Raw genomic sequence first — 20,302 nt, 5'->3', positions numbered from 1 at the left:
GGATATTTGACTGGTTTTGTCCGTCCTTCTGTTAGACTCTCACACATGAATTATGTTGAATATCTGTCAGCTGTTAAATTTAACTACACAATTAGATAATACCAGTTTAGCTCAACCAGTGACCAAGCAATGCTTCATGTTGTTCAGTCTGTGTGTAAAAAGAGCATTAGCAATTACAGAAAACACACTTCAGCAGAACATCATCAGCTCAAAGTGGAGGAATCATTTTTGCTCCCAAATTTTTATAACTTTTACTGGTAGTCACTAAATTTTTGGTTATAAAATATCACTTTATGTTGCTCTCCTCACTCACATAAATGAACTATAGTGTCCTGCACACACTAGTGAAAAAATGATATCGGTGTCTGAATAATGTGTGGTTTGCCTGTATGTCAGATACACTACATGGCACATTTACTCAAGGAACTTGTAATGTTCAAGGTGCTGTAAACACGGGTCAGCTGCATTACTGTAACACTGAAGGTTCAAATTAAAATATTTGTAAACAAACACTTACATTAAATGAGTTTTTATAATGATAAAGCTATAAACTACATATTTCCACTCCAATTCATTTCTTGAAATATAAACATTTAAATGTTGGCTGTCATAACTTAAATTAAATATTGAAGAACATTAAAAATTGTGCACATATTTAGCCGAAAGCTCCTCTGTATAGTTCATTTTTCCAGCTGAGTAACGAGATCATGGTCTCTGGATATGGTTTTTCTGAGGTAAATGTGACATTGTTCTCCGAAACACTGATTTAACGATTACATTAAACATGATACGGGTTTGATGCTCACGCATGTTCATCTGTTGCTGTAACTGGTGAATTTCATAGTAAAATGGACATAATTTTAAATCTGAGACTTTGTTTCATATCAAGCGTTGAAAGCACGTAGTTCTTGCTATTGATTGGATGGGACTGCTCATCCATCAACTGAAAACAGGATAGACTAATCAATTCTTGGCATTTAAGAATCAATATCGGTTCGTAAACATGAGAATCGATTAAAATAGAGAAATCATTATTTTTTACCCTAACCCTAATGAGTAGCATCTCAAAACAAGTGCCAGTAACAGCATGGCGGATGTAGTACGCTTGAATTTAATTAATTATACCCATATTCACACGATATAGAACAAACTTTTTTTAACGTTCGCAAAGTAAATGAAAATTTACGCCACATTATTAGCTTTTCTAAATGACAATCACGTCCTCATTCGCTCAGACGAACAGCGGGTGCGCACCTGAGGCCGCAGCACGCGCACGATGACGGCCCGGAGCTGCTCGTGCTGGCGTCTGAAGCGCCTCATGTGGTCCAGCCGGGCCTGCAGCTTGCGGTGCGCAGGACTCAGACGCCACACCATCTTCAGGTTCTCCTCCCGCTTCCTCTTCACGATGTCCCTCAGCAGCACCTGCAGCTTCTCGTACTCGTCCTCCCACGTCTGGAACACCTCGAAACACGCCACCATCACCTGTGGAGGAGAGGAGCGTGAGCCGGGCCTGCAGGAGGAGGGACCGGCTCACACCGTGATGTACGCGAGCGGGCCGCACCTTCTCGAACTCCTCGTAGGCCACGTGCATGAGCTTGCGTGTGCCCAGCACCTTCAGCAGCTGCGAGCTCAGGTCCCGGGAGATGGCCTCCACCAGACGCAGCGCTCGCTGGATCGGGTACTTGGTGTTGCGGATCTTGCGGAGGTGAGTGAAGATGGCCACCAGCGCCTGCCGGATCTTGTCCAGCTCGGTGGCCGACAGCAGGTCGTTGAGGGGGAAGTCCTTCATCAGCGGGTTGTAATCGTTCACCGTCTCCACAGCCTGCTTTAGCCCTGAGACACACACACACACACACACACACGGGCGTTAGACACGAGGAGCGAGGAACGGAGTATTATTGTGGTAATAAAAATAGATCCAAGTGAACAACAGCCTTTAAAATGACTTAAAACACAAATACATAACAACAAGCAATAATAATAATAATAGGTTCAAATTAAGTTAAAAGCAAGTAATCATATGGGTTTTATTGAACAACACCATTAAAATACATTTTATACTATTATTCATAACTATTCTAAACGCATGTACATTATGTTTTCTAGCAAATGGCTGCCGATGCGCGACGGCTGGTGTTCGTTGCCGTTACTCTACGGCTTGATCTAACCCTTGTGTAATATTGGCCAAACAACATTTAATTCAAATATCCACTTAATCTTTTTGTCACAATTGTTTATAATTTGTCACTTCTGTACGATAGAAACGCAACCGCCGCTGTACTTTCGTGAACAAGAACACGTGCGCATCAAAACATGCAAACAGAGCGAAGGCTTGAACTTATATTTTGAAATTGCGATGAACAACAATTCGCATATTTCAAAACATATTCATTAGGGATGAGTGGCGATCTTCGAATAGTCGAACTGCGTTCGAAATTCGATCATAAAATTGCTTATTCGAATATCGTTACATTTTCGCGCAATTCCAATGTGACATAATTGACGGCGCGCCTATACTGTCCTAGATCGCGCAGCAGGGTATTTTCCTGTCGGGGACACAAGGCGTCACTAACATGAATGAAACCCTCTCCTGCGCGATCTAGGATACCAGTGTTTTATACATAGTGTAAACAAACAACAGAAGAAGAGCATTGTCTGACCGTTAACTCTGCGCCCAGCAGAGGTGGATAGACTAACCTTTACTGTCTAGTTACCGTCTATGGTAGTAACAAAGTAATCTACATTTACTTCACTACGTTGGGCGACGTTCCTCTCGTTACTTTATTTTAATGCAATACATGTTGTTAAATGCGTAGTTTATTCCAAGCGTGCTGTGTCTTTTTTATGGGCATGAGCGATGCTCCATTCACAAATGAATCACTCTTTTGAGTCGATTCTGTTCAAAGACTTCATCAAACAAGTTGGCAGATCTGTCTAAATCGGTTGGCGAATCAGTTTGAATGATCTGTTCAGTTCCTCGCGCACTGAATCACTGAAGCGCTTTCACACTCGACACGGAGTCGTAACAGGAAGATTTAACAACATCAAGAGCGTTGGATGAAGTGGCCGTGGATCTACAGTACAGTCTAGTGAAAGCAAATCGGCAAATGCATCATATTTTTGCCAGCGATCTAGTTGAACATCTTCGTATGATGTCTGTGAATGAATGATTCCACAGGACGATACATTCAAGCTCATTTCATTCAGGTAATACATTTTACAACCAAACAGATTATTACTCGACGATAGCACTACAAGTATGATGACATATCCGTTTTTTGGACATATACATTCATTTATAGGCTACATTAAATAAGCTACCATTGTCCACAGTTTATGAAATGAACACCCGCCATCCCGTGGTAATGTGTGTGTATTGCGCAGTGGCATCACACGAATAGTATTGATTGAAACTAATTTGTTTAAAAAGTAGGCTTTTGCAGTAACAAGGCAGGTTTGCATAAAATCATTATGACTTTTTTTTTTTTTTATCTAACGAACGAGCATCTGGTTTGGCGATGCAAAAACGGACTGTCCTGCTTATTGTTTTTTCCTTCTATGTTAACTACCGGTATGTTAAAAAAATGACGAAAACATGTTAATTGTTCGAATAATAAACAGTTTGTTTGATGACAAATCGCTAAAGATGAAATTGGCCTCCCTTTCTGTCATTGTGAGTGCGCGTTTTTTTTTTTTTTCTGTTTTTTTTCGATTTTCGAACGATAATCGACTTTTGCTCCTCGATTTTCGAATGTCATTTTTGGCAGAAATTCACATCCCTAATATTCATATGTTCATATTCACATATTCCTGTGTTGCCGTAGATTTACAAACGAGTTGCATTACAAATGTGAGATGGCGCACACTGCGTTCCCAGATGAGCGCTATAAGACACACACACACACAGACACACACAGCACGGAGAGACGGAGTTTAGGAATCTGTATAAATGATAACAGTGCCACTATAAAACACACAGGACTGTTTGCGTTCGCGAAGGCACGTTATTGGAACCCTAAACACACACACATGCAGAGACGGAGTGTGTGAGCCGCGTTTACTGGGAACGAGCTGAGGGGCGTCTGTACACACACACACGTACACATTAAAGCGTCGTGCTTCTCTGTGGGAAACAGCACATATTCCTCTAACAGAACCGCAGCCGCTGTGATTTCTCAACAGCACTACGCTATATTATGATGGTAAATGGTTGTTATATTTCGCGTAGCCTTAGAGAACGGTGTAATAACGCGGCTCATGGATTCTCGTACGTGGATCGCAGCACTTCCGGGATTTGGCCGGCTCCTCGACGGGTCAGTGATCTGTGAGTGCAGAGCTTGACCGCTCACCTGTGTCGGTGTCGAAGCTGACGGTGGCGTGGAAGCGCTTGCCGTGCTTCAGGATGTCGAGCGTGAGCAGCACCTCGGGGCTCTCCCTCTTCTCCTGGATCCGGTTCAGCGCGCGCTCCAGGTTCAGCCAGAAGCTGATCTCCTGCAGGGCCGTTCCCGAGGCCGGGTCCCGGTCCAGCTTCGTCACCTGCAAACACACACACAGCACAACCCTCAGACAACAGCACTTCTGTTCACACACAGCTCACACTGAAAGCCACTCGCTCATGCCATTCCCAACCTTACAAACACACATGAAGGCTTTTTAACCAAATCAGAGAGATCCACTGAAAGTCTATTTATCCCAAACTGAGGCTTAAAGGGGTCATGAACTGGCTTTTTAAATTTTTATATATAGTTGTCTGAGGTCAACTTATGACGTTCGCTTGGTTTTTACATTCAAAAACATCAAAATGAATAAGTAATAGGCTATTTTCTACCCTAGTTTTGAGCCTAGCTCAAAAACGCTCGGTTTTTATGGGCGTCTCGCATTGAAGACTTGGAAGTAAACGCCCACTGCTGTGAGTGGATAACAGTTTTGCATATTATAATGAGTTTCGTGTAATGCGCGAATCGGTGGGCGGGGCTAAACCGGCCGTGTTGAAGTAGGCGTTGATCTTCTTCTGCGGGGGTGGTGTTTTATCCTCTTTGTCGTCATAGTTCCCCACTTTGAACCGCACTGCTGAGCCTGGTGTCAATAAAAGCTTTTATTGGACTAACAAGGATGTTTTCAGTTCTGAAACTTACAGGATATTCTTATAATATGATGACCTCTTAGATGTCAAAAGCTCAAGGAAAATTTGATTTCTCAGTTCATCACCCCTCTAAATATGTTCCGAGCACAGATGTGAAGAGCACAGATGTGAAGAGCACAGATGTGAAGAGCACAGATGTGAAGAGCACAGATGTGAAGAGCACAGATGTGAAGAGCACAGATGTGAAGAGCACAGATGTGAAGAGCACACACACCGTCAGCAGCAGCTCGAGCGCCGGACTGCAGCTGGTTCAGGATCTCCCTGATCTCACACACACACACACACACACACACCTTCTGTATCTCCCGGATCCAGCGGTTGACGCCGGACTGCAGCTGGTTCAGGAAGCTGGGATCCTCCACCTTATCCCCGAAGTCGGTGACCTTGGGCTTCTCTGCGCGCTCGTAGCACTGCTTGGCCACGTTGCTGATGGTGGGGTGTATGAGCAGACTGATCTCGGGGATCTCGATGTTCTGCTGGAGGTGCAGCAGCCCCATCTCCAGCTCCGCGATCTTCTTCTCCACCGACGGGGCCATTTTATCTCCATCCCTACACCACAAACACTCATTCCTTCAATTCACGTTTATTTGTACAGCGCTTTCCACAACACACATCGTTTCAGTCCACATTACAGTTATCAGAGGACACTGTCTGAGTTCTGCAGAAATGTACATATACAAATCACAGTTAGCTAGAAATGTATTAATTTAAAGAATGTAATAATTTAATGCAGAAACAATGAGCTCACTGAAGTTATGAATACTTGTTTGATAACAAATGATTATGACATTCAGAAAATATAGCTTTGGTGCGTGTTGAGGCGTTACATCCGCATCACGACCGGATCAGTTTCTTTCTTTAGTTGTAAAGCTTCTTTAAAGGAGGAGTCACTTCAGAATTACAATCTCCTGATGATTTACTCTCGTCATCCAACATGTTCATGTGTTTCTTTCTTCAGTGGAAAAGAAATGAAGGTTTTTGAGGAAAACACTCCAGGACTGTTGGACCCCATTGAAGTCACTATATGGAGAAACCCTGGAGTGTTTTCCTCAAAAACCTTAATTTCTTTTCCTCTGAAGAAAGAAACACATGAACATGTTGGATGACGAGAGTAAATCATCAGGAGATTGTAATTCTGAAGTGACTCCTCCTTCAGGAATGATGTCGGGGACGTTACCTGTCGGCTTTGCCAGACTCCCGGATGTAGGATTTGAAGTACGGAGCGACCGCATTGCTGATGAAGGAGTGCAGGGTCTCGTACGGGGAGTCTTCGCTGAGCGTCAGAACACGCACCTGTGTGGAGATCGGTTTATCCGCGTCGATGACTCCCGTACGCTTGATCAACGCCAGGCTGAAACCACACGTTCACATTAGCAGAGAAACAAAGATCAGGATCAGGATCAGGATCACATTAGCAGACACACACAGATCAGGATCAGGATCACGTTCACATTAGCAGAGAAACACAGATCAGGATCAGGATCACATTAGCAGACACACACAGATCAGGATCAGGATCACGTTCACATTAGCACACACACACAGATCAGGATCAGGATCAGGTTCACATTAGCACACACACACAGATCAGGATCAGGATCACATTAGCAGACACACACAGATCAGGATCAGGATCACGTTCACATTAGCACACACACACAGATCAGGATCAGGATCAGGTTCACATTAGCACACACACACAGATCAGGATCAGGATCAGGTTCACATTAGCACACACACACAGATCAGGATCAGGATCAGGTTCACATTAGCACACACACACAGATCAGGATCACGTTCACATTAGCACACACACACAGATCAGGATCACGTTCACATTAGCAGACACACACAGATCAGGATCAGGATCACGTTCACATTAGCACACACACACAGATCAGGATCAGGATCACGTTCACATTAGCACACACACACAGATCAGGATCAGGTTCACATTAGCACACACACACAGATCAGGATCAGGTTCACATTAGCGCACACACACACAGATCAGGATCAGGTTCACATTAGCACACACACACAGATCAGGATCACGTTCACATTAGCACACACACACAGATCAGGATCACGTTCACATTAGCACACACACACAGATCAGGATCAGGATCACATGTTTGCCGCGCGTCACCTGTTAGATTTGAGCCCGTAGTGGATGTCGATGCTAACGCTGTAGGAAATGCACTCGCGCTCCTCCTCGCCTTCATCGCCAACATCCTCTGCGTCAATCACAAGAAACAACCGGCTGTGATAAAGCAGTCTTTATTTAACATTCACCATGACTATTATATAAAAGCAGACATGTGACTTGAGGCTGTGTGTGTGAGTCTGGAACACAAGAGCACAGTCATATAAACACACAGCCTCGCCCCCGTCCCGACGCTGCACTGAGACATGAGACATGATCCCTGTCATCCTAGAGTACACTATTATCCATCCCCATCCATCTGGATATACTGTACATCAGATTCAGGACAATTTATCTCAAGTAATAAAATCTCTCCAAACTGAAGCTGTGAACTCTACAGGAACCCTCTGCATTACTGTAATATTACAGGTTATGATCACAGACTGTATACAATATGGGCGTAGTGTGTGTGCGTCATCCGTAGGGTTTCTGAAGAGCACTATATTATAATATAATGAATACTGTATAGCGCATATATTTATCAGAATGCTCCTCTCTAGAGTTATTTTACTATCTAACTATGGAGTTTATCGTCATTAAAAGTCTGAGGTAAATATTACATGACATTGTTGTTCTCAAGCGGTTTAATTGGCCTTTCCCGCGACTGAAACACCGATTGATGGATTACAGACATGGTTGATTTCCAGAAGTGGTTCTGAATATTTCAACATTCCTCCTGATGTTCATTGATGTTTATTTGCTGCTGTAACTAGTAGTAAAGATGAAGAGATGTTACACATCAAAGACACACAAACAAACATTTACTGACTGAATTTAGTGGATACTTTGTTTAAAAACTACCTAAAAATAACAAAGCTTATTGTGATTATTTGATGGCATGAGCTAGAAATAATGTTTAGAGAAATTTGTTCACGCATCAACTACAAACAACTAAAGTTACAAGATTGATTGCTGGCTGGGACTTAAGAATCGATACCGGTTAAAATCGAGGAATCGATCGTTCCTACTCGGATGATCGTGATTCGTGACGTCACCGATCTGCAGTGCAGCAAACACGCCCTGAACGCGCATTGATCACTTATTGTTGACATTTCATCACAAATTCAAGCAGTCTCTTTACACCCATGTTTCTAAAATAAACATAACCTAAACTTTAATTTTTGACACATCACAGGAGCGACTCAAACAGGGCGGAGCCACACAAACCCTGCGATAACGCAATAAAACATCACGAAATCGATTGACAGTCGCGGCAAACCCGCACATCATGAGCTTAATAACGCATGTGAGTGATTTTAACCCTTAAGATGTGATTAATTGATGATCATGCGGCTTTTAACCTTTCAGCGCGTTCCGTTCCACCAGAATCGAGTGAATCTGTGGATCTGACAGGAACTTTTTCATCTGCTCGAGCGCGCTCTTCTCCTCCAGCGCGCTCTCGAGGCCCGCGGGCGCGTCTCCGCCATCTTCCAGGAGCAGTGGCACGAGCTTTCGGATGTGTTTCTGCAGCACTGAGGCGTCCGCCACTGTGTGTACGGCAGCAGAACCCTCCATCACACCGCCACCGTCCTCTCCCCCGCCACTGTCAGACATTTCCCTGCACAATGAGCCGAGACTAACCGAGATTAACCGATGAGTAAGCTGTGAGAGAGATCGCGCTGTATCACGGACTCTGTCACATCACCGTAATGACCAGCGCCCAGCGCGTCGGGGAACTTTATTGTTTCGCTGGAGTCTGTGATATGTAGTTTTTCCACCAGGCGAGCGTATTAGTTAACGTGACATTTGAACTACATTACCCAGAAAACCGAAAAGTGTCACACGCCTAGCGTCATCGCTTTTCTCGTGCATCACACCCTGATCACACCCAATTTATGATATAAAAGAAAAATAATACTAATATAAACACTTACATATGGAAATACAAATTTATAATAAATCTCATAAGGTGGCAGACTGCTTGAAAACCCTTGAGGCAACATAAAGTTTGATCGACTTTTGCATTTAGTCTAGAAGCATGTCGCTCACTTACTAAATATCTTGACTACTGAACCTAAACAATAACTTACATGAACCCTAAACTAAAGTTGGTTTTGAACATAGAGGTTTTGAACCGTAAATAAATGTAGCGGGTGCTATCACGTGACTGGCACCTGTCAATCAGCGCGCGCACGCGCGTGTATGTGTGTTCAGTTAGTCAGTTCATGATCCTGTCACTCATGATGCCGCATAAGTCAAAGAAAGACAAGGTAGGACTTTCTGTTGAGAACATTATAGACTAACTGTAGATTACCTCAATGAACTCTATCTATCTGACTATCTATCTATATATATATATATATAATCTGTTTTCAGTGTGTGAAATCCAGCAGAAAGGGAGGCAAACTGCATGACGATGATCAGGACTTTGAAAATGAGGTAAATTATTGATTATTGGATGAACATAGGTAAAGAGGAAAATGTTCTGATTAGTTGCCTGTATCATTCCATGTTAGTTTAGAACATAATGCTGATATTTAGCAATACACATAATGACATGTGCCCAATTTTTCATACTTTGCCAGGTTTCAGCCATTCGAACATTGTAGCTAAAGCATTTCAGTAATCATAAAAATAGCCATCGGATTGAAATTCTTATTATTATCATAGTTCATTATATAAGATGTTTTGTACCATGAATCTCGTATTAATTTCAGTTGTTGATTTGCTTTGAAATACCAGGTCATTTGATTGTATTGATATCTAAATCTAAGGAGAACTGTTTACCTCAGCAGTTCATAAGCCCTTCCAGAGTCGACATTACTGTAGAAGAGCTTTAGTGAACAGAGCCGTGCAAACAACAGACAGAAGCGCAGAACTACTCTGTGTGTGTGTGTGTGTGAGAGAGAGAGAGAGAGAGAGTGAGAGAGTGAGAGAGAGAGAGAGAGTGTGTGTGTGAGAGAGAGCAGCTGATCTGGGTCCAGTGAGAGAGTGTGTGTGTGTGTGTGTGTGTGTGAGAGAGAGAGAGAGTGAGTGTGTGTGTGTGTGTGTGTGTGAGAGAGAGAGAGAGAGAGAGAGAGAGAGAGAGAGAGAGAGAGAGAGAGAGAGAGAGAGAGAGAGTGTGTGAGTGTGAGAGAGCAGCTGATCTGGGTCCAGTGAGAGTGTGTGAGTGTGTGAGAGCAGCTGATCTGGGTCCAGTGAGTGAGTGTGTGTGTGTGTGTGTGTGTGAGAGAGAGAGAGAGAGAGAGAGAGAGAGAGAGAGAGAGAGAGAGAGAGAGAGAGAGAGAGAGAGTGTGTGAGTGTGTGAGTGAGAGAGCAGCTGATCTGGGTCCAGTGAGAGTGTGTGTGTGTGTGTGTGTGTGTGTGAGAGTGAGAGACTGTTTGTTTGTGAGAGAGCAGCTGATCTGGGTCCAGTGTGTGTGAGAGAGCAGCTGATCTGGGTCCAGTGAGTGTGAGAGAGCAGCTGATCTGGGTCCAGTGAGTGTGTGTGTGTGTGTGTGTGTGTGTGTGTGTGTGAGAGAGAGACTGTGTGTGTGTGAGAGAGCAGCTGATCTGGGTCCAGTGTGGTTGAGAGAGCAGCTGATCTGGGTCCAGTGTGTGTGTGAGAGAGAGACTGTGTGTGTGTGAGAGAGCAGCTGATCTGGGTCCAGTGAGTGTGTGTGTGTGTGAGAGCAGCTGATCTGGGTCCAGTGTGTGTGTGTGTGTGTGTGTGTGTGTGTGTGTGTGTGTGTGTGTGTGAGAGAGCAGCTGATCTGGGTCCAGTGAGTGTGACCCAGATCTGCTGAGGATAAATGATCCCAGCTTCAGGAAATCAGGCTTGTAACGGGAATCTGCTTGTGTGACTCTGGTTTCATCAGGGTCTGAATAAGAGGATCAGGACCAGAAAACACACGTCCGGCCCGAACACACACCGCAGACTGAGTGTGTGTGTGAGCATCAGCAGAGAGCTGGAGCCACTGGACGCTCTCACAGGTGTGTGTGTGTGTGTGTGTGTGAGTGAGTGTGTGTGAGCATCAGCAGAGAGCGGGAGCCACTGGACGCTCTCACAGGTGTGTGTGTGTGTGTGAGCATCAGCAGAGAGCGGGAGCCACTGGACGCTCTCACAGGTGTGTGTGTGTGTGTGTGTGTGTGAGCATCAGCAGAGAGCTGGAGCCACTGGACGCTCTCACAGGTGTGTGTGTGTGTGTGTGTGTGTGAGTGAGTGTGTGTGAGCATCAGCAGAGAGCGGGAGCCACTGGACGCTCTCACAGGTGTGTGTGTGTGTGTGTGTGTGTGAGCATCAGCAGAGAGCTGGAGCCACTGGACGCTCTCACAGGTGTGTGTGTGTGTGTGTGTGTGTGAGTGTGTGTGTGTGAGCATCAGCAGAGAGCGGGAGCCACTGGACGCTCTCACAGGTGTGTGTGTGTGTGTGTGTGTGTGAGCATCAGCAGAGAGCTGGAGCCACTGGACGCTCTCACAGGTGTGTGTGTGTGTGTGGTGATCTCTACTACATCAGTGTTTTTGTCCATCTTAAGCATCAGTTCAGGCCTTGAATTAAGAATTGATGCTCCGCGTGGATCTGGTCTGTTCTCTAATGAACAGGATGTTCGTGCTGCATAATTTAGATCTCAGCGGATGCTCATGATGGCTGACCTGCGTCTCAGTGACACTGTATTGTCCAGTTCATCAGTGACACACACACACACACTTCCGTCGCTCTGATCTCAGTGATGCTTCAGTGACATCATCATCATCAGGTTTTATTAATGAGTAAATCATATTCTATAAGGATGACTTCTGTTGGCCGGCAGATCAGTGCATCTGTCAGTAGTGCTGGTCTGAGGTCAGCTCAGCTCTGTCTATAAACACTAACTCCGGACAGGTGCGAATCACCTGATGCCCTTCAAACTGTGGGCGGGGCTTGATTGTGTCCGTGGGGAGTTGATTGGATGGTTGAATGGTTGTGGTTTGCTATTGGCTGAGCTCATGCGAGTGACAGTTATTCTGATTCAAGATTATTAACACAATAATGATGTGCACTGATAAATCATTTAGAATAAACACTGCGATATTCCATTAAAAAATGTCGAATTTGATTTCATGGGGACTTTAGAAACTGCAGTGATTGATCTTAATTTAAGACTGAAGATGATGGGATGTTTCTGTAATACAGCGAAACATGGAGCTTTACGGCGGTGCTGTAGTACTCGAGTCCGGTCTCGGTCACACACACACACACACACACAGCGGTCGAGGTGTAGGCTAGTGAAGAAGCGAGTTGACAACAGTTAACATTACGTTCGTTACTGTAAGAAAGTGCAATAAAACCTTAGTTTGTGAGTAAAAAGACAATATTAGTGACTTTGCTGCTGTAAACGTTCATGTTGCTGTTTAGTTATATTCAAATATGCTATTCTAAACATGTAGTGAGTTTAAAAACACCCAGGCAGCTTATATGCACACTTTAATATGCACACATGCTTTTTGATCATGCAAAATAATTGTCTGTTGTCTCTCGCATCACATTAATAATCAATTGTTAAGTACGTGGTCTTGAAGAGGATTTTTTTTTCTGTCTCTGTCTTGACTGTCTCAGTTGGACTCGACTCGGTCTCGACTAATCCTGGTTTTGGACTCGACTCGGTCTCGACTAATCCTGGTTTTGGACTCGACTCGGTCTCGACTAATCCTGGTTTTGGACTCGACTCGGTCTCGACTAATCCTGGTTTTGGACTCGACTAGGGCTGTGCTCAAAATATCGATACGACGATACATCGTCATGAACTCCTGACGATGCGCGTATCGATACAGCAACTGCTGTATCGATACTGTCATGCTTTTGAATGTAGCCAATTCAGGGCTCGAATTTCAGCACGGGATTGCGAGTATTACGCATTATTCTAACCATATTTATTCGATATAACATCGAATTAGTCATTTTAAAACATTCTGAAAGACACAATTTCACAAACAGCGTGAGTGTTCAGCTGTGCCGCGTCTTCTGTCTCTATCTCAAAATGGGTTGCTCAAGGCAAGCGTCAAACGCGCTGAAGGCGGCGATACACTCTCGCTTTCGGGAGTTGGGACATGACGGAATATTCACTTGCATATTCGGGCCAGTATTGCATTGTCACTTAAGTTTACCATTCGCTCGTCTTTTTAAGTCTTACCACGCAAAACATTCAAGCGATTTTAAACTATTCAGTGCTCGCACGCTCTCTGAGAGATGGTTTTCTCTGCATGCATACATAGAGTAAAGCCGCCTCACAAACAGCCTGTGAGTAACAAAAGTTCTTTTTCACGGATTATATCGCTTTTACGGACAAAAACAAGCAAAATGATGTCAAAAATGTCAGTCTTGGTGAGTATCCAACACAGTCGGTTAATGCATGTGACAGCATAATGAACACAGGATCCGTGCACTAGCTCTTAAAGTGACGGCAGCCATGTGTGTCTGTCATTAATATTGTCGTCAAAACAACAAAAGATAGCTTTAATTATAAGGAATCTGGATTTATAGCCAATGTATTTAATTTAGTCAGGACTAAAATACTACCCAGTGTTATTGTACATTTAATTACTTTAAGTTTCTGTAGTATTTCTGAATACTAGTGCTAGACCTATTCAAAAAAAAATCTCTTTATTGGTAGGCTATCTTTATTCTATTGTATTTAGTTGTTTAAAATGATTTCAACGTAATGTAAAGAAATTACTTTGTTTGGTGCACATTCCAACACTTATTTAATTGAACTCTCATTGTTTTTTAATGACAAAAACTAAATAGTTTTTCAGTTATCACAACTGTTATAACACTGTTTATTCAATAAAGATATTACTCTGCTCAAAAGAAATTTAAATTCCAAATTGATCCATATCGTGATACGTATCGTATCGTGGCTTTAGGATCGTGATGCGTATCGTATCGTGACATTGTTGGTGATACACAGCCCTAGACTCGACTGGGTCTCCACTAGTCCTGGTCTTGGACTCGACTCAGTCTCCACTAGTCCTGGTCTTGGACTCGACTGGGTCTCCACTAGTCCTGGTCTTGGACTCGACTGGGTCTCCACTAGTCCTGGTCTTGGACTCGACTGGGTCTCCACTAGTCCTGGTCTTGGACTCGACTCAGTCTCCACTAGTCCTGGTCTTGGACTCGACTGGGTCTCCACTAGTCCTGGTCTTGGACTCGACTCAGTCTCCACTAGTCCTGGTCTTGGACTCGGTCTCCACTAGTCCTGGTCTTGGACTCGACTCGGTCTCGATTAGTCCTGGTCTTGGACTCGACTGGGTCTCGATTAGTCCTGGTCTTGGACTCGACTGGGTCTCCACTAGTCCTGGTCTTGGACTCGACTCAGTCTCCACTAGTCCTGGTCTTGGACTCGACTCGGTCTCGATTAGTCCTGGTCTTGGACTCGACTGGGTCTCCACTAGTCCTGGTCTTGGACTCGACTCAGTCTCCACTAGTCCTGGTCTTGGACTCGACTGGGTCTCCACTAGTCCTGGTCTTGGACTCGACTCAGTCTCCACTAGTCCTGGTCTTGGACTCGGTCTCCACTAGTCCTGGTCTTGGACTCGACTCGGTCTCGATTAGTCCTGGTCTTGGACTCGACTCGGTCTCGACTTGTCCTGGTCTTGGACTCGACTCAGTCTCCACTAGTCCTGGTCTTGGACTCGACTCAGTCTCCACTAGTCCTGGTCTTGGACTCGACTGGGTCTCCACTAGTCCTGGTCTTGGACTCGACTCAGTCTCCACTAGTCCTGGTCTTGGACTCGACTCGGTCTCGATTAGTCCTGGTCTTGGACTCGACTCAGTCTCCACTAGTCCTGGTCTTGGACTCGGTCTCCACTAGTCCTGGTCTTGGACTCGACTCGGTCTCGATTAGTCCTGGTCTTGGACTCGACTCGGTCTCGACTTGTCCTGGTCTTGGACTCGACTCGGTCTCGATTAGTCCTGGTCTTGGACTCGACTCGGTCTCGACTTGTCCTGGTCTTGGACTCGACTCGGTCTCGATTAGTCCTGGTCTTGGACTCGACTCGGTCTCGACTTGTCCTGGTCTTGGACTCGACTCAGTCTCCACTAGTCCTGGTCTTGGACTCGACTCAGTCTCCACTAGTCCTGGTCTTGGACTCGACTGGGTCTCCACTAGTCCTGGTCTTGGACTCGACTCGGTCTCGATTAGTCCTGGTCTTGGACTCGACTCAGTCTCCACTAGTCCTGGTCTTGGACTCGGTCTCCACTAGTCCTGGTCTTGGACTCGACTCGGTCTCGATTAGTCCTGGTCTTGGACTCGACTCGGTCTCGACTTGTCCTGGTCTTGGACTCGACTGGGTCTCGACTAGTCCTGGTCTTGGACTCGACTCAGTCTCCACTAGTCCTGGTCTTGGACTCGACTCAGTCTCCACTAGTCCTGGTCTTGGACTCGACTCGGTCTCCACTAGTCCTGGTCTTGGACTCGACTCGGTCTCGATTAGTCCTGGTCTTGGACTCTACTCAGTCTCCACTAGTCCTGGTCTTGGACTCGACTCAGTCTCCACTAGTCCTGGTCTTGGACTCAACTCAGTCTCCACTAGTCCTGGGTCTTGGACTCGACTCGGTCTCGATTAGTCCTGGTCTTGGACTCGACTCAGTCTCCACTAGTCCTGGTCTTGGACTCGACTGGGTCTCGACTAGTCCTGGTCTTGGACTCGACTCGGTCTCCACTAGTCCTGGTCTTGGACTCGACTCAGTCTCCACTAGTCCTGGTCTTGGACTCGACTGGGTCTCGACTAGTCCTGGTCTTGGACTCGACTCAGTCTCCACTAGTCCTGGTCTTGGACTCGACTCAGTCTCCACTAGTCCTGGTCTTGGACTCGACTCAGTCTCCACTAGTCCTGGTCTTGGACTCGACTCAGTCTCCACTAGTCCTGGTCTTGGACTCGACTCGGTCTCGATTAGTCCTGGTCTTGGACTCGACTCGGTCTCGACTAATCCTGGTTTTGGACTCGACTGGGTCTCCACTAGTCCTGGTCTTAGACTCGACTCGGTCTCGATTAGTCCTGGTCTTGGACTCGCCTGGGTCTCGACTAGTCCTGGTCTTGGACTCGACTCAGTCTCCACTAGTCCTGGTCTTGGACTCGACTCAGTCTCCACTAGTCCTGGTCTTGGACTCGACTCAGTCTCCACTAGTCCTGGTCTTGGACTCGACTCAGTCTCCACTAGTCCTGGTCTTGGACTCGACTCGGTCTCGATTAGTCCTGGTCTTGGACTCGACTCAGTCTCCACTAGTCCTGGTCTTGGACTCGACTCGGTCTCGATTAGTCCTGGTCTTGGACTCGACTCAGTCTCCACTAGTCCTGGTCTTGGACTCGACTCAGTCTCCACTAGTCCTGGTCTTGGACTCGACTCAGTCTCCACTAGTCCTGGTCTTGGACTCGACTCGGTCTCCACTAGTCCTGGTCTTGGACTCGACTCGGTCTCGATTAGTCCTGGTCTTGGACTCGACTCAGTCTCCACTAGTCCTGGTCTTGGACTCGACTCAGTCTCCACTAGTCCTGGTCTTGGACTCAACTCAGTCTCCACTAGTCCTGGTCTTGGACTCGACTCGGTCTCGATTAGTCCTGGTCTTGGACTCGACTCAGTCTCCACTAGTCCTGGTCTTGGACTCGACTCAGTCTCCACTAGTCCTGGTCTTGGACTCAACTCAGTCTCCACTAGTCCTGGTCTTGTACTCGACTGGGTCTCGACTAGTCCTGGTCTTGGACTCGACTCAGTCTCCACTAGTCCTGGTCTTGGACTCGACTCAGTCTCCACTAGTCCTGGTCTTGGACTCGACTCAGTCTCCACTAGTCCTGGTCTTGGACTCGACTCAGTCTCCACTAGTCCTGGTCTTGGACTCGACTCGGTCTCGATTAGTCCTGGTCTTGGACTCGACTCGGTCTCGACTAATCCTGGTTTTGGACTCGACTGGGTCTCCACTAGTCCTGGTCTTGGACTCGGTCTCCACTAGTCCTGGTCTTGGACTCGACTCGGTCTCGATTAGTCCTGGTCTTGGACTCGACTCGGTCTCGACTTGTCCTGGTCTTGGACTCGACTCAGTCTCCACTAGTCCTGGTCTTGGACTCGACTCGGTCTCGACTTGTTCTGGTCTTGGACTCGACTGGGTCTCGACTAGTCCTGGTCTTGGACTCGACTCAGTCTCCACTAGTCCTGGTCTTGGACTCGACTCAGTCTCCACTAGTCCTGGTCTTGGACTCGACTCAGTCTCCACTAGTCCTGGTCTTGGACTCGACTCTGTCTCGATTAGTCCTGGTCTTGGACTCGACTCAGTCTCCACTAGTCCTGGTCTTGGACTTGACTCGGTCTCGATTAGTCCTGGTCTTGGACTCGACTCAGTCTCCACTAGTCCTGGTCTTGGACTCGACTCAGTCTCCACTAGTCCTGGTCTTGGACTCGACTCGGTCTCGACTTGTCCTGGTCTTGGACTCGACTGGGTCTCGACTAGTCCTGGTCTTGGACTCGACTCGGTCTCGATTAGTCCTGGTCTTGGACTCGACTGGGTCTCCACTAGTCCTGGTCTTGGACTCGACTCGGTCTCAATTAGTCCTGGTCTTGGACTCGACTCGGTCTCGATTAGTCCTGGTCTTGGACTCGACTCAGTCTCCACTAGTCCTGGTCTTGGACTCGACTCAGTCTCCACTAGTCCTGGTCTTGGACTCGACTCGGTCTCGATTAGTCCTGGTCTTGGACTCGACTGGGTCTCCACTTGTCCTGGTCTTGGACTCACTCGGTCTCGATTAGTCCTGGTCTTGGACTCGACTCGGTCTCGATTAGTCTTGGACTCGACTCGGTCTCGAATAGTCCTGTTCTTGGACTCGACTGGGTCTCCACTAGTCCTGGTCTTGGACTCGACTCAGTCTCCACTAGTCCTGGTCTTGGACTCGACTGGGTCTCGACTAGTCCTGGTCTTGGACTCGACTCAGTCTCCACTAGTCCTGGTCTTGGACTCGACTCAGTCTCCACTAGTCCTGGTCTTGGACTCGACTCAGTCTCCACTAGTCCTGGTCTTGGACTCGACTCTGTCTCGATTAGTCCTGGTCTTGGACTCGACTCAGTCTCCACTAGTCCTGGTCTTGGACTCGACTCGGTCTCGATTAGTCCTGGTCTTGGACTCGACTCAGTCTCCACTAGTCCTGGTCTTGGACTCGACTCAGTCTCCACTAGTCCTGGTCTTGGACTCGACTCGGTCTCGACTTGTCCTGGTCTTGGACTCGACTGGGTCTCGACTAGTCCTGGTCTTGGACTCGACTCGGTCTCGATTAGTCCTGGTCTTGGACTCGACTGGGTCTCCACTAGTCCTGGTCTTGGACTCGACTCGGTCTCAATTAGTCCTGGTCTTGGACTCGACTCGGTCTCGATTAGTCCTGGTCTTGGACTCGACTCAGTCTCCACTAGTCCTGGTCTTGGACTCGACTCGGTCTCGATTAGTCCTGGTCTTGGACTCGACTGGGTCTCGATTAGTCCTGGTCTTGGACTCGACTGGGTCTCCACTTGTCCTGGTCTTGGACTCGACTCGGTCTCGATTAGTCCTGGTCTTGGACTCGACTCGGTCTCCACTAGTCCTGGTCTTGGACTCGACTCGGTCTCGATTTGTCCTGGTCTTGGACTCGACTCGGTCTCGATTAGTCCTGGTCTTGGACTCGACTGGGTCTCCACTTGTCCTGGTTTTGGACTCAACTCGGTCTCGACTAGTCCTGGTCTTGGACTCGACTCTGTCTCGATTAGTCCTGGTCTTGGACTCGACTCGGTCTCGATTAGTCCTGGTCTTGGACTCGACTCGGTCTCGATTAGTCCTGGTCTTGGACTCGACTGGGTCTCCACTTGTCCTGGTCTTGGACTCGACTCGGTCTCGATTTGTCCTGGTCTTGGACTCGACTCGGTCTCGATTAGTCCTGGTCTTGGACTCGACTGGGTCTCCACTAGTCCTGGTTTTGGACTCGACTCGGTCTCGACTAGTCCTGGTCTTGGACTCGACTCGGTCTCGATTAGTCCTGGTCTTGGACTCGACTCGGTCTCGATTAGTCCTGGTCTTGGACTCAACTCGGTCTCCACTAGTCCTGGTCTTGGACTCGACTCGGTCTCGATTAGTCCTGGTCTTGGACTCGACTCGGTCTCGACTAGTCCTGGTCTTGGACTCGACTCGGTCTCGACTAGTCCTGGTCTTGGACTCGACTCGGTCTCGATTAGTCCTGGTCTTGGACTCGACTCGGTCTCGACTAGTCCTGGTCTTGGACTCGGTCTCGGTCTCGATTAGTCCTGGTTTTGGACTCGACTGGGTCTCCACTAGTCCTGGTCTTGGACTCGACTCGGTCTCGATTAGTCCTGTTCTTGGACTCGGTCTCGGTCTCGATTAGTCCTGGTTTTGGACTCGACTGGGTCTCCACTAGTCCTGGTCTTGGACTCGACTCGGTCTCGATTAGTCCTGGTCTTGGACTCGACTAGTCCTGGTCTTGGACTCGACTCGGTCTCGACTAGTCCTGGTCTTGGACTCGACTTGGTCTCGATTAGTCCTGGTCTTGGACTCGACTCGGTCTCGACTAGTCCTGCTTTTGGACTCGACTGGGTCTCCACTAGTCCTGGTTTTGGACTCGACTCGGTCTCGACTAGTCCTGGTCTTGGACTCGACTCGGTCTCGCTTAGTCCTGGTCTTTGACTCGACTCGGTCTTCACTAGTCCTGGTCTTGGACTCGACTCGGTCTCGATTAGTCCTGGTCTTGGACTCGACTCGGTCTCGATTAGTCCTGGTCTTGGACTCGACTGGGTCTCCACTAGTCCTGGTCTTGGACTCGACTGGGTCTCCACTAGTCCTGGTCTTGGACTCGACTAGTCCTGGTTTTGGACTCGACTGGGTCTCCACTAGTCCTGGTCTTGGACTCGACTGGGTCTCCACTAGTCCTGGTCTTGGACTCGACTGAGTCTCCACTAGTCCTGGTCTTGGTCTCGACTAGTCCTGGTCTTGGACTCGACTCGGTCTCCACTAGTCCTGGACTTGGACTCG

At 47.1% G+C, this 20,302-nt stretch overlaps 1 protein-coding gene and 1 long non-coding RNA gene across 3 annotated transcripts in view; one reads left to right on the top strand and one right to left on the bottom strand.

Annotated features, from left to right (window-relative positions):
- Positions 1-9,009, bottom strand: part of dync1h1 (dynein, cytoplasmic 1, heavy chain 1) — a 105,381-nt gene extending 96,372 nt beyond the window's left edge. For both annotated transcript variants that reach the window (XM_056236720.1, XM_056236721.1), the window contains exons 1-7: positions 8,651-9,009; positions 7,293-7,380; positions 6,321-6,494; positions 5,437-5,692; positions 4,350-4,536; positions 1,562-1,833; positions 1,255-1,482 (exon numbers count right to left, since the gene is read on the bottom strand). In XM_056236720.1, coding sequence (XP_056092695.1) covers positions 1,255-1,482; positions 1,562-1,833; positions 4,350-4,536; positions 5,437-5,692; positions 6,321-6,494; positions 7,293-7,380; positions 8,651-8,903 — 1,458 coding nt within the window. In that variant the 5' untranslated portion in view covers positions 8,904-9,009. The remainder of the gene's footprint in view (positions 1-1,254; positions 1,483-1,561; positions 1,834-4,349; positions 4,537-5,436; positions 5,693-6,320; positions 6,495-7,292; positions 7,381-8,650) is intronic.
- Positions 9,010-9,489: 480 nt separating this feature from the next.
- LOC130071831 (uncharacterized) lies at positions 9,490-11,260 on the top strand. The gene is made up of 3 exons (XR_008804048.1): positions 9,490-9,559; positions 9,666-9,728; positions 11,147-11,260. It is a non-coding gene; the product is annotated as an uncharacterized LOC130071831 (long non-coding RNA).
- The last annotated feature ends 9,042 nt before the right edge of the window (positions 11,261-20,302 follow it).

The sequence above is a fragment of the Rhinichthys klamathensis genome, unplaced genomic scaffold, assembly GCF_029890125.1.
Source record: "Rhinichthys klamathensis goyatoka isolate OS25496 unplaced genomic scaffold, OSU_Roscu_1.1 h1tg000462l_1, whole genome shotgun sequence".
Lineage (NCBI taxonomy): Eukaryota > Metazoa > Chordata > Actinopteri > Cypriniformes > Leuciscidae > Rhinichthys > Rhinichthys klamathensis.
This window is presented reverse-complemented; position numbering and strand designations above follow the sequence as displayed.